Source organism: Candida jiufengensis (assembly GCF_024610255.1).
Source record: "Candida jiufengensis strain CBS 10846 chromosome Unknown scaffold1, whole genome shotgun sequence".
In the NCBI taxonomy this organism is placed as follows: domain Eukaryota; kingdom Fungi; phylum Ascomycota; class Pichiomycetes; order Serinales; family Debaryomycetaceae; genus Lodderomyces; species Lodderomyces jiufengensis.
In genome coordinates this window covers 267,905-280,584 of record NW_026261562.1, presented here as the reverse complement: position 1 = coordinate 280,584, position 12,680 = coordinate 267,905, and the positions used below count along the sequence as shown (strand labels likewise).

At 24.4% G+C, this 12,680-nt stretch overlaps 2 protein-coding genes across 2 annotated transcripts; both read right to left on the bottom strand. All coding sequences in view use genetic code 12, as the record gives it.

Annotated features, from left to right (window-relative positions):
• Window positions 1-2,101: 2,101 nt before the first annotated feature.
• On the bottom strand, window positions 2,102-2,407 carry KGF54_003906 (uncharacterized protein; the record flags this gene model as incomplete). Its single annotated transcript, XM_051764546.1, has 1 exon — window positions 2,102-2,407. One exon carries the CDS (start codon window positions 2,405-2,407, stop codon window positions 2,102-2,104), a length of 306 nt encoding a protein of 101 aa, XP_051617948.1.
• A 2,545-nt stretch (window positions 2,408-4,952) lies between these two features.
• On the bottom strand, window positions 4,953-6,245 carry RFG1 (HMG domain-containing transcriptional repressor; the record flags this gene model as incomplete). Its single annotated transcript, XM_051764545.1, has 1 exon — window positions 4,953-6,245. The coding sequence occupies one exon, from the start codon at window positions 6,243-6,245 to the stop codon at window positions 4,953-4,955; it is 1,293 nt and encodes a 430-aa protein (XP_051617947.1).
• Between the last annotated feature and the right edge of the window lie 6,435 nt (window positions 6,246-12,680).

Genomic DNA, 12,680 nt, shown 5'->3' with positions numbered 1-12,680 from the left:
TTTTAGGTGTTTTATATATCACTTTCCCTTCTTTTTTTTCATTCTTAGTGTCATTAATCTTCAGATCTTCTTTTGGGTTTTCAATCTTTGAAAAACTACTATCATGTAATGTTTCACCATTGCTCAATTGACTTTCTAGATCATTTGTTATTTCTTCTTGTCTGTCATTTACTCCCAAATCACTTTCATTTTCAATAGTTGGTACGTTTTTCATTTGTTTTTTGGATTTTGTTTCAAAATCTGATTTGATATAATACTAAAGGATGTTTTAATTCAGCGGTATTGTCGAATCTTATTTAAGAAATTTAATAATACCCAAAAGAAGAAATTTTTTTTGGAGATGTTGTGTTTTATAAAATTCCACTTTCCTTTTTATGTTAAAAAAAATTTAAAATTAAGGAGGTAAAGAAACTGTCTCCAAATTATTATTGTATTTAAATTCAGAATTTTATATAATCAAGTTTGATTACAGATTTATACAGTAGGTTTGATGAAATTATCAAATGCTATATTTATAAAAATCATATTAATTATTTCCTTTGATCTGGCAAGCTAATAGAAACTAATAGAAACTAAATTAAAGGTGAAATGATATAAGAGAACAAAACTATATACAATTGTAGAACACAACTGAAAAACCCAGATGTTTCAGGTTTGATAGGTATGTGACACAAAATGACCAAGTCGACCTTATAAGCACTTTAATTTTTTTTTTTTTTCAATACTTTATATGTTTATTAAATGTTTTTTTTGAAAAGCCAGTTAAAATTACCAATTTGTAAAAAGGTTAAAAAACAAATTTGAATTGTTTATACATAATGCGTATATTGGTAACTAAATATGCAAATAATTGAGGAAAAATTTGATGTAGTTTGTAAAAAAATAATGACTTAGTTAACTATTCCACATTCCACTTGACCAAACTTTTGAATGGTATCGTTTTTGAGTCAAAAAAGTCAGGATTTGGATATATATTTGTTTCAGATATTGAGTGATGGTGAACAGTCTTATCCAAGGTGATAACCTTTAAATGTTATAAGTAAAACTATAAGTACGATTACATTCACTATGAAAAAAAGTATTATACAAGCAAATGGATCAGTAGTAAAAAGTACAACCACATCATTTTTAGTTTTAGAACTGTTAAGATTTTTGTTTTTATTCTCATTTTTTTTTAATTTGTTATCATGTAATGTTTCACCATTGCTCAATTGACTTTTTAAATCATTTGTTATTTCCTCTTGTCTGCCGTTTACTCCCAAATCACTTTCATTTTCAATATCTGGTACGTTCTTCATTTGTCTTTTGGATACAATTTTAAAACTGATTTGATATATTATTAAAGAATGTTTTAATTCAATCGTATTGTTGATTCTTTTTGAGAAATTCAACAAAACCAAAAGAAGAAAATTTTTTGAGAATGTTTTGTTTCACAAAATTCCACTTTCCTTTTTATGTTAAAACAAATTCGAGTTAAGGAAGAAGAAAAACTGCGTTAAAATTATTAATTTTTTTAGATTCGGGATTTTACATTGTCAAGTTTGATTAAGAAATATAAGGTTACAGATTTATACAGTAAGTTTGAATACTTAAAATTTAGTGTATGAAATTTTCAAATGCTATATTTATGAAAAACATATTAATTATCACTTTTAATCTGGCAAGCTAATAAAAACTAATAGAAACTAAAAAGAAGGGTGAATTGATATGAATGAAAAAAGTAAACTATATACTATTGAAAAGCACAACTGAAAAAACCAAGATGTTTCAAGTTTGATAGGTACGTGACACAAAACAGCCAAACCGATCTAAAAAAGCACTTTAGTTAGATGATTTTTTAGAAAAACCACTTAAAATTACCAATTTGTATAAAGGTAAAAACTCAATCTTGAATTGTTTATAAATAATGGGTATATTTGTAACTGATTATGCAAATTTTTGAGGAAAACCTGTAAGTAGCTAGTAACAAAATAATGATTTAGTAAACTATTCCCTTTAACCAAACTTTTGAATTGTATTGTTTTTTGTATCAAAAAAGTAAAGATTTGAATATATATTTGTTTCAGATATTGAGTCATGGTGAATAGTCTTATCCAAGATGCTAACCTATGAATCTTAAAAGTAGAATTACAAGTAAGACTACTCCAATCATGAAAGACAGTATTATACAATTTGGTGGACCAGGAGTTGAACGTGCTTCTACATCTTTTTTAGTGTCAGAACTTTTAAGATTTTTATTTTTATTCTCATTTTTTTTTGGTTTATTATCATGTAATGTTTCACTATTGCTTAAAGAACTTTTTAAATCATCTGACACGTCCAGTTTTTTATTGCTCGAAACTCCTAAATCTAAATCGTTTTCATCATCTTCTTTAGCATATTTACTTTGTGATAAGAATTGACTCATTTTTTAAATTTTCTATTTCAAATTTATTTCTTAATATTCCAAAACACTAAATACTTAGAGGAAAGAAGAAATAATACCATGTATATATAACTAGTTCATTACTTACATACATCTGTTTGAAGATGCATGACAAGAAGAAGCAAAGAAAAAGCGATGTAAGTTGAAGTATTAGAATTTAGGAAATAAAAGATTACTTTTATGCCATGCTTTGTTAAAGCAGTTTACTTCTGATTAGGTTGACTTCGAGTATTCCAGTTTTGATCTTTAGAAAATTTCTATTGTATTTTATTCAAAAAATTCTTCATTTGCCAACTTAATTTAGTTTACTTACTATCTATATTGTTCAATTGATCGTTTTGTTTTTAAAATTTAATTACTAAAAATTGCTCATCAAAATTTAACAATAAAACGGCTGAATTAAATAAATTGATACCTGAAACATATCTACCTTAATTAGTGTAGTAAATTAATCAATAGATCAATAGAAGTCAATCAAATTTGGTCTTTGCAGTACTTTATCAATAAAAGAATGTACAGAATAAAGAAATATGCATAAATTGAGTGATATATGCTATAAGCTAATAACTTGAAAGTCAAAATTGGTTTTGTGAATTATATTTTACATGTAATCTTTGAATAATTTGCAACCATGTTACAATACGCAAATTTTTGTAACCAAATTTATTTTTAGTCAAAGCTTAATTTTGTGATCGATTTTATTCTTTGAAAAAGGAAATTTAGTTCACACTATTTTGTTAAAAGGGTTTATAATATATTACTTTTATTTTTAAGCAGTAAAACATAAATACTAATTTTACTAGTTAATATTCACATTAAAGATTTTCAATTGAAAACTTCATCTACGTCATTGGAAAGAGAGAGATCAAATTCAATAACTAATCCTTTTTTAAGAAACCCTAATTTTGCATAACTCTATCGGATTAAACCAAATTTAAGTTCAGATAGATTAACAAAAAAGAATGTGGTTTTAAAAAAGCTTTATTTTCAGGAACACTTATAGGACAATAAGATCGTAAAAAAAAGCTAAACGAATGAACAAGTGAATGGCTTTGAAACAATAATTTATTGTTAAAAAAGGATTGTATTGAAAAGAATATTGTTAAATTCGAAACTTTGATGAGTTGAATTGATGTATAAATATTTCTTGTCCATTATAATTATCGTATGTTTTGACACAGTGTATTTTCATCGGGTTTATTAATGGGTTTATTAATAAACAAATGGAGTTGTGAATTTCAAATTCAAGATTGAAATCAAATCTAATAGACTGTAAACAAAGATATTCGATATGATTACATCATAAGTAAGACATTATCAAATCATCTACTTGAAAGCAGTCTTTACATACAAAAGGGACGGGACTAAAATGAATTTTAATTACTTATATCTCTCCGTAATTTATTTTATTTATAATTTGAATTTTTCATTTTCTTTTGTTTTTTTCTTTTTTTTTTTCTTTTAATTTAAGTAATTTTTTAATCTACAAATCAGTAAACTTGCCAAATATATTTAGTAATCAATAGCACGCATTAAAAATTTTATTAAATCAACTTTGAACTTCATTAGAGAGTAAAAGATTTTTATTAAAGTTTTGTTTGATTGATCAAACTCAATTTTAAAAATTTTTTAAAGTAATCTCAGATTCATTCCATCTAAAAAAATATTTTGTTTTGTGCTCTTTTGATCAAGTTGTAAAACCCACACAAAATTAATATTTAATCAACTCAACTTAAGTAAATGTACTTTAACTCCTTTAACTCAAATTAGTTTTGAATTAACCATTCCTTTATAAGGGAATAGAGGGATGGACAAGCAAATTAAATATATAATCTAAACGATTTAATAGTTACTATTTTTAGTATATAAAAATTAGATATAAACACTGTTTTAAATATCAATTTTAAGTATTAACTTACCCCAGTTTAATAACAACAATAATATTTCACATCAAGGTGGGGGGATAAGTTACTTATTCTTGTTCCAGTAAATTTAAATTTATATTGTTCAAATATTGACACTTTTTTTAATTGTTCTTATTAATAGTTTTTCCCCTTATGCAAATATATTAAATGTCAATCTTATACTTTTATATTCAATTACATCATACTTTATACATAATTGTTATTTTACAAAAACACAGAAATAGCCAAAAAGTAGTGTAATTTAGCTCAATAATTTTAATAAAATTATATTTAAATTTCATCTATCAAAATTCAGGCACAGAAAATTTTATATTTTTGTAATTTTAATTTATTTTATTAAATTTGTGATTTTATTATATTTTAAAATTCGTAACTAATTTGTACTTCAATAGAGATCCAAAATTAATCAATTGTTGACCCTTTCAGGCTAATAATCCATCAAAGGAAATATTATCTTTTTGCAAGAAGACAAATTAGTTTTAAAAATATTACTTATTTTTTATTTTTTATATCTATATCTAACTTTAAAAAAAAAAAAAACATACACAATAAATACACAAATAATAATAATAACTATGATCCTCTACTCTACTAAAACTTTATCATTGATGAAAATTATCAAATCCATAAGTACCAGTATTATGTTGAGAAATTGGAGGTGGAGGAGCAGTTTGAAAAAATGGTTGATGATGTTGTTGAGGATGTAACAATCCACCAACAACATTAGCTTGATAATCAACTATTACTGGACCTGCAGTATTGTTTGAACTTAAATGAGAAGCATAATGTTGTTGTTGTTGCTGTTGTTGTGGATCTTGTTGTTGTTGACCTTGTTGTTGATGTGATAATGGTGATAATTTATCATGGTCGTAGAATTGCATTGAAGTTAATGATGTAGTTGAAGTTGGTTGTTGTTGTTGAGCTTGTTGTTGAATATAATTATAATTATTAGGTAATGGTAAATTTGTAGTTGATGAAGATGAAGTTGTAGATGCAGCTGATAATGAACCATTATTATTACCGGTTGAATAATGAAATGGTTGTGGAGGATAAATGAAATTTGAATTACCATTATTATATACTTGAGCCTTAAAAATATCTTGTGTTTGTAAATGTGATGATTGATTAGTTGAACTAACTAATAAAGCATTTGAAGCAGCAATTGCAGCCTCTGAATGATGTCTTTGTAAATTTATTTGTTGTTGTTGTTGAATTTGTTGAGCTTGTTTTTTAGCAGCTAATCTATTAGCTTTTAATTGTTCTTTAGCTAATTGCTTTTGATTTGTTGCTGTATTTGATGATGGTTTATCTTTACAAACTAAACAATTTTTATTTTTACCATTTCTTCTTGGAGCATATTTATAACCAGGATATTTTAATTCATGATTTTTTTTTTCTTCTTCTGCTAAATTATTCCAATGTTGTTTCTCAATTGAGTTTAATGATCTCCATCTTTTACCTAATTCTCTACTAACTTCAGGATTTGTTCTTATTACTGTACCTTCATCTAATACTGTTTGATGAAATTTTTGTCTAAATAATATAAACGCGTTTCTTGGTCTTGGGATTTTATTTGGATTAGTTTTACAAATACATTGTAATTGTGAATTGGTACTGGTTGAATCAGATGGTGAATTATTTGATGATTGTTGAACAACAGAATTATTATTATGTGTATTATCAAATCCTGTATATGAATTAGTTGGAGTAGTTTGAGCAGTTGAAATTTGTGAATAAGGATCTATATAACCAGATTGATGTTGTGTTTGTTGAGGTTGTTGAGTATAATATCCATTTGTTATTATAGGTGAAGTTGAATCATTTTGTTGAGGTGGTGGCATAATTTGTGATAATGAAGGTAAAGTATGTCTATTAGTATCTTCTGAAGTATTCATATTTGGATGTGTATAATAGACAGCAGTTGACATAATTTTTTAAAAATTTGGTTGTAAATAAAAATTATGATTGTGTTAATAATGTGAAAGTATGGTAAAAAATAAATTATATATTTTATTGGTCTTTTGAAAATTTTAATTTTCGAATGAAATTCTTAAGTCTATATGAACTCGATTAAGCAACAGATATAACAATAATATAACTTGTAAAATGATGAAAATGATAAACTTCGTCTAATACTTTAAATGAAAAAATGTTGAAACAAAAAAAATGTGAAATTCAAAAAATAAAATTTTATTAAAACTGAAATGAAACTTTTTTAATTTGATTTAATATATTTATTTTGTAAATGAAAGCTGTAGTTATTTGAATTGAAAAGTATGTTTAATATAAATTTATATTCAATGTATATATTTTAAACTATCAAAGATTATAAAAAGTAAAAAAAGAAAAGTTGTAAATATTTTTGAAACTGAGACAAATTTAATCATATAAATATAATTATTTATTTTTATTATTTATTATTTATTTTTTAAATATTTTTATAAAATTATAAACACATAATATATTTAAGTTATAATCTATCAATAACAATTATTGAATTAAGCATTAACTCTTAATGAATATGTTTAATTTAATTTATTTTAAGTTATCTTACATTTTAATCAAATTAATCAATTAATTATTGATCAATAAATTTTATATGATTAATTGAAATTTGAAAGATTGACACTTTTTTTTTTATTATTTATTTATTATTTATTATTTTTTATTTATTATTTTAAAGTTTGAAATTCAAGTTTGTGTAATTTTATAATTTAATTTTATTAATACACACACTTTACACTAAAACTACGTTTTGTACTGTATATAATTAAAGTGCATAAAAAATTATCTATAAAAATACTGTATATAAAAGATTAAAAATATTTGCGCTCACTAACCTAAATCATAATTTTAATATGTACTGCATATAATAGATTAAAAACTGTATTTAGTAATTTATACACACCACTAATAAATCATAAAAATAAAAATAAATAAATTAAATATTTTGAGTTTTTTTTTTTTTATTTCGTCGAAATGCCTTTAAATTTTTTGCAATCCCTTAAATAAGAAAATTTCAAATCTAAAGTTAATTAACCCTAAAATTTTAATATGAAACTAAACTTTAAGTCAAATATGATTTCTCTTTGATTCCAATCAATATCTTAATTCTTTTATAAATTTAATGAGCATTTCAGTAGAAATTATATTGAAGCTGAAAGTATTAAATTTATAAAATTTATCTATTGTTCATTTTTTGTAAAAGAAATATTGTACTTGTTTTTGTGAGCCTTTACAGGAAATTCAATTTTTAACTTTTTACTTATTTTAAATCAGGGGGTTTAAGGGAAAAACACAAAATTGCATAATTTTGTACGTGTAAAATTAGAAAAAGTACACACACATATGTATATACACACACACACATGGTTTTGGTTCAAATTTTCCACTGATAAAAAGTTTAATTAATTATCTTTAAAATTTAGTCAATTCAACATAAATTGACAGCTGGCACAGTAAAGTTATTCCTTAATTTATTTATATATAATAATAATATTGAAAAAGAAGGATAAAACAGATAAAAAATTAAATTTAAATACTAAAATAAATATTAAAAAAATAAATGAGGTAATTTATTTTATGTGATATTTATTCAATTTAATATTGATTTGAAGTTTTTAAGTTTAACTTTTTAGCAACAAAGGACCAGTAAATTTCAGTTAAGAATGAACAATTAGATTCTACTAGTTAGAGATATACCTATTATTATCAAGTAGAAAGTAAATAAGTTTATTTAGTTTAGATAGTGTCAAAAAATAAAGTCAATATTATACTTAATGTGAAGATTGTTGATCTAACACCCTACTGATGATTTAAAATAAGTTTATCACTTCATGCATAAGCTTAATAGTAATGTAAATAAAACCTTTTTTTAATTAATGTTGATCAAGTTAAAATCATTTTTGCGTTAACCACTTCTAACTTCCATTCTTACACAATTTTTAGATTCCTCCTGAAATTTTTGCTCAAGTTTTATATTTAATGTTGATAAATCGGAATAATTTATATCCTTGAAATGTGTTCCCTCAAGTAAAGTTGTTTCAGTCCAATTTCTTTTGTTGATTTCTACTCAAATATCCGATTACCTTCACTTTGCTATTATTTAATATTTAAAACATGCATATAAGCTACATAATTTATATCTTATTATCTTATCTTTAAATTATTTATTCTTTATTATTATTTACAATAAATATTATAAATCCGGAACGAAAATTTAAAAATAAAAATAGTAAACAGATTAGAATAACAATATTAAATATATAAAATCTAAATAATAGTTTTGCGGAATAAAACTTATTTAATTCTTCTCAGAATCTTAACTTGATTAGATTTCAATTTCAATTCTGTCAAAAATTATACTTTACAAGCATTCCATACATTCATGATACATATCTTAAAAAGTTTTGCAAAAAAAAAAGCTTAGTTTACAGATTTGAAACATCCAGATTCCGTTTCTTTTTTTTTTTGTAAGCACTTATTTTGTGAGCCATATCTTTATATGAATTGACTGTAAATTTAACTCCTTATACATAGACAACAACATGTGGTTGAATTAATGCCTATACTAGAATAAGCTTCAAATGAGTCCATCCCCCACAGAACTCAAAAATTAAAAGCAAAAAATTGTAAGCCATATTGAGTAAACAAAAAATAAAACGGTTATGATATATTTCAATTATCAGTAATATGAATTAAACTCAAAAAAATTGATTGATAAAGAGATTTTTTTGAAAGAAAACGTTTTATTGTAAATTACAATTCACAAATTGTCCCTTTTTTCGATTTAATTGTCTATCAATTTAATGTATTTCTTTGATGATATTATTAATATTATTAATTAAATTTTATAATTCGTTTAAGATAAGAAGATGTATTAAAATAATATTTGTGTAATTTGAGCTATTTTAATACTTTTGTGGGACATTACATGATATATTTTATTTCCAGGATTAACCTTAATTTGGGTAAAATGAACTTTTGTTTTCACAAAATTGTATTATAAAATTTATCAATTCAAAAATAATATGTCTAATTTGACATATTTTTTAATATTATATACATTTTGTTAATATTTTGTAAAATATGTTCCAAAGAAGTAGTAAGCGAAAATTGATAAGTCAATTCAAGAAGTCCAAATTTAAAATATATTTGACAAAAAGTACAATAGCTTAGTGAAGTAGGGAAATTTTGAACAACCCCAAATTTTTTAGAGAAAACTCTTTGTTTTATTATCTAATGTTTATAATTCATCGTTTTTTCAATTATAAAGTTGTTATGAGTTTAAATACTACAATACAATATCAACAATACTTTTCATATTGTTTTATTTAGTATTTTAGTCCCCCACCAACTTTTAACAATTGCAAAATTAAAAGAAAGGATATTTTTTCTTTTTCTACTGATTTTAATTTAATAATTTCTTTTGTTTCAATCTACAAGATTCACCAAAGTGATTAAATTTCAACCCAATTTAAAGCAATCGTAATTTTTGGTTTTTCTTTTAAACGCATAAATATCTTGCATTTCTTTTTGTTTTGAGGATTACTTTTCAATTACAAACATACTGTAAGTAACTCCGAAAGATGAACACACATGATGAATCTCTTACAGTTTTACCCCCTTGCTTTTTCTTTACTAACATTTCTATTCGATGATTCAATTAATGTTAGTTATATCTGATGTATGTTTCTAAAAATTACAACTTTTAATACCTCAATTGTAAAATTCAATCTGTATAGTGAAGGCAGAAAAGTGGAAAAATCAACCTAATTAGGAATGCAGATCCATTCCAATTGACTCAAATTTGATTTGGAACTTAAGTAGTTGATCCTAATTTAATAAATTCACATGAATGTATTTTAGTTTGACTTTAGATTTTTAAATTTGCGCTCTGTAAAAACTAAAAAACTTAAAAATTATAAAAATATCTCAAAAAATTAAAATTAGAAAAATTATTTATACTAATAAAATCGTTTATCCTTAAAAGTTATACAAAATGAAAGCCATCACTATCCTAGATATGCTCTACCTCATATATACCAGATTGACTAAATGCCTTTAGATCAATGCTATACCTTACTCCAGAAAGTGTTGTTTTTTAAACTAAGATCAAATATGAGTTTAAAGTTTTTTTAAAAATTTGAAATTATGTCATAGAACTCACTTTTGTGTAATAGATATTGTTTTAAACTTTCGGTCGGATAGATTAAAATTATATTTTATTATTTCGAGTTAAATTTTAAAAACACATAAATTATTTTTAATTTTTTATATTTGGAATTTGGTTTTGATATGAAATTTTGACCCACAGTTTTGTTAATTTGACTTTCCTTTTAGATGGACTTAATTTTTTAATCAAAGTCCCGAACCGATCACTAAGTAAACTAATAGTAAAGACTTAAACTTTTAATAGAGACACCAAAAATGAATTACAATTTCTCCATGCATGTTTTGAGATTTTCAAGTTGTCAATCTCTTTTTCAAATTAAATATACCCTTCTGCAATTAAGGCACTAAAATTTTAAAATTTCTTGTCTTTGCATAATAGCTTTTATTAAAATATAATATATAATGTAGGTTATGCATTATTCCCGTTTTTTACTTTTCGATGTTATCTCCACTTTTGAGTTTGTTACCTTTTTTATAACTACTTATAGTATATCATACATTAGATAAAATTAATAAACTATTGATAGATTTGCATGCAATTGTTGCATCAATACACAATTATTGTTTAACGATTAACTCGAGATATGATTGTTATGCAAATGCTTAACAAATGATGTAGATTTTAAACACGACAAGAACTGTGAATTATTTTTTATTGTATTCCCCGCTTTCATCAAGCAGTTTTATTATTCTGCAATAATCTAAAAATTGGGGTTAACTACAATGCAACAAAAGAAACATTCATGACAACTATAATAGAAGACGTTTGAACTAAACTTAAAAGTATTTCGTACAACAAAACGTAAAATTTGTTACATCATTTTATGTTCTGGTGGTAAAAATAACTAAATTTCACTTCGTTAACGGACTAAAAACTTAGTGAAAATCCTTCTTTACCTTCTATGTTATGAGCTAATTTTTAAAAACTTGCACAAACTGTTGTCCAAACTAAAAACTTAACCACAGTTTTTGAAAAACTAAATAGATAAGAACTAAAAGGTATTAGTATAATAGCTAATTTTTATTTCGTATATGCAAAGACTAATAAAATCGAACTTCAAAATGAGAATAAAAATTGATCAAGAAACAATAAGTTGACCTTCTATGTCAAGTTGAGTCGCAAATCTTTCAATATCAATGCATTTTGGGTTTAGTCAAAAATCTTACTGTAATAAATAAAACCATTTAAAATTTCGACAACAACATTTGAGTGAAGACTTCGTAAAAAAAGCATCCTACTTTGAGCCAAGTCTTCTATAATTTTAAACAAAGACATGTATTGTTTTGTTCGCTCGTAATCAGTTCAAATTTTCGATCTTGAATTAAGAAGCTCAAGTAGTCAAAAATACGACTTGAAATTTAGATTAACTACAAAATTTATGTATGAATATCAGTGAATGAAATGGGGTGAGATATCGAAACTCTCGGATCTTTCATTGAAGCATTCTTCGGTCAAGTTGTATCTATCCTAAGTAGTTTGAAGTCCCTGTATTGATATTTTGTGCCAAAAATACATTTTTTTTTGCAATATAAGATTTTGCAGCCTAAGATTAGCATTACAGATATTTTGCCATCTAGATATAAATAACTGAATTTTTTTTTAATACTATTTTGCATAACTCTTTCTTCTTCAATTGATCACAGAAAACTACTTTTATCCATACAAATGTAGAATTATTTATTTTACTAACTTCAGAATTCTAGTTCCATTACTTATTGAGAAACTTTTGTGAGACATTTCACCTATATAAGTATGGGGACCATCTGTGTTGACTACCTGAGACTTTTTCCTACCCCTTGAATAAATTAATGATTTTATTAAACCTGAAAACCAACCTTTGGAGTACAAATTTAACTAACTGACTGGACTGTGATCTAAATTAGACACCGGAGTAAAGCAAGTGAGTTTTTTGGTGTTTTACTTAATTGGCTGACAACCCTTTTTGAGTTTATTACTTGAGATACATGACTGTGAATGAGCAAGTTGTTCAGTGGAATTGGATAGTTGATTCTGCTTCAGCTATCGATGTGGTTCATTTCATAATTATGATTGAATATAATGCAATTAATAATACTAGATAGCAAAAGGGGACTAGACTAGAATGCTTCGAGTTTGACACTTACTTAAATTGGTTGGCATGAATCTATCCTTAATG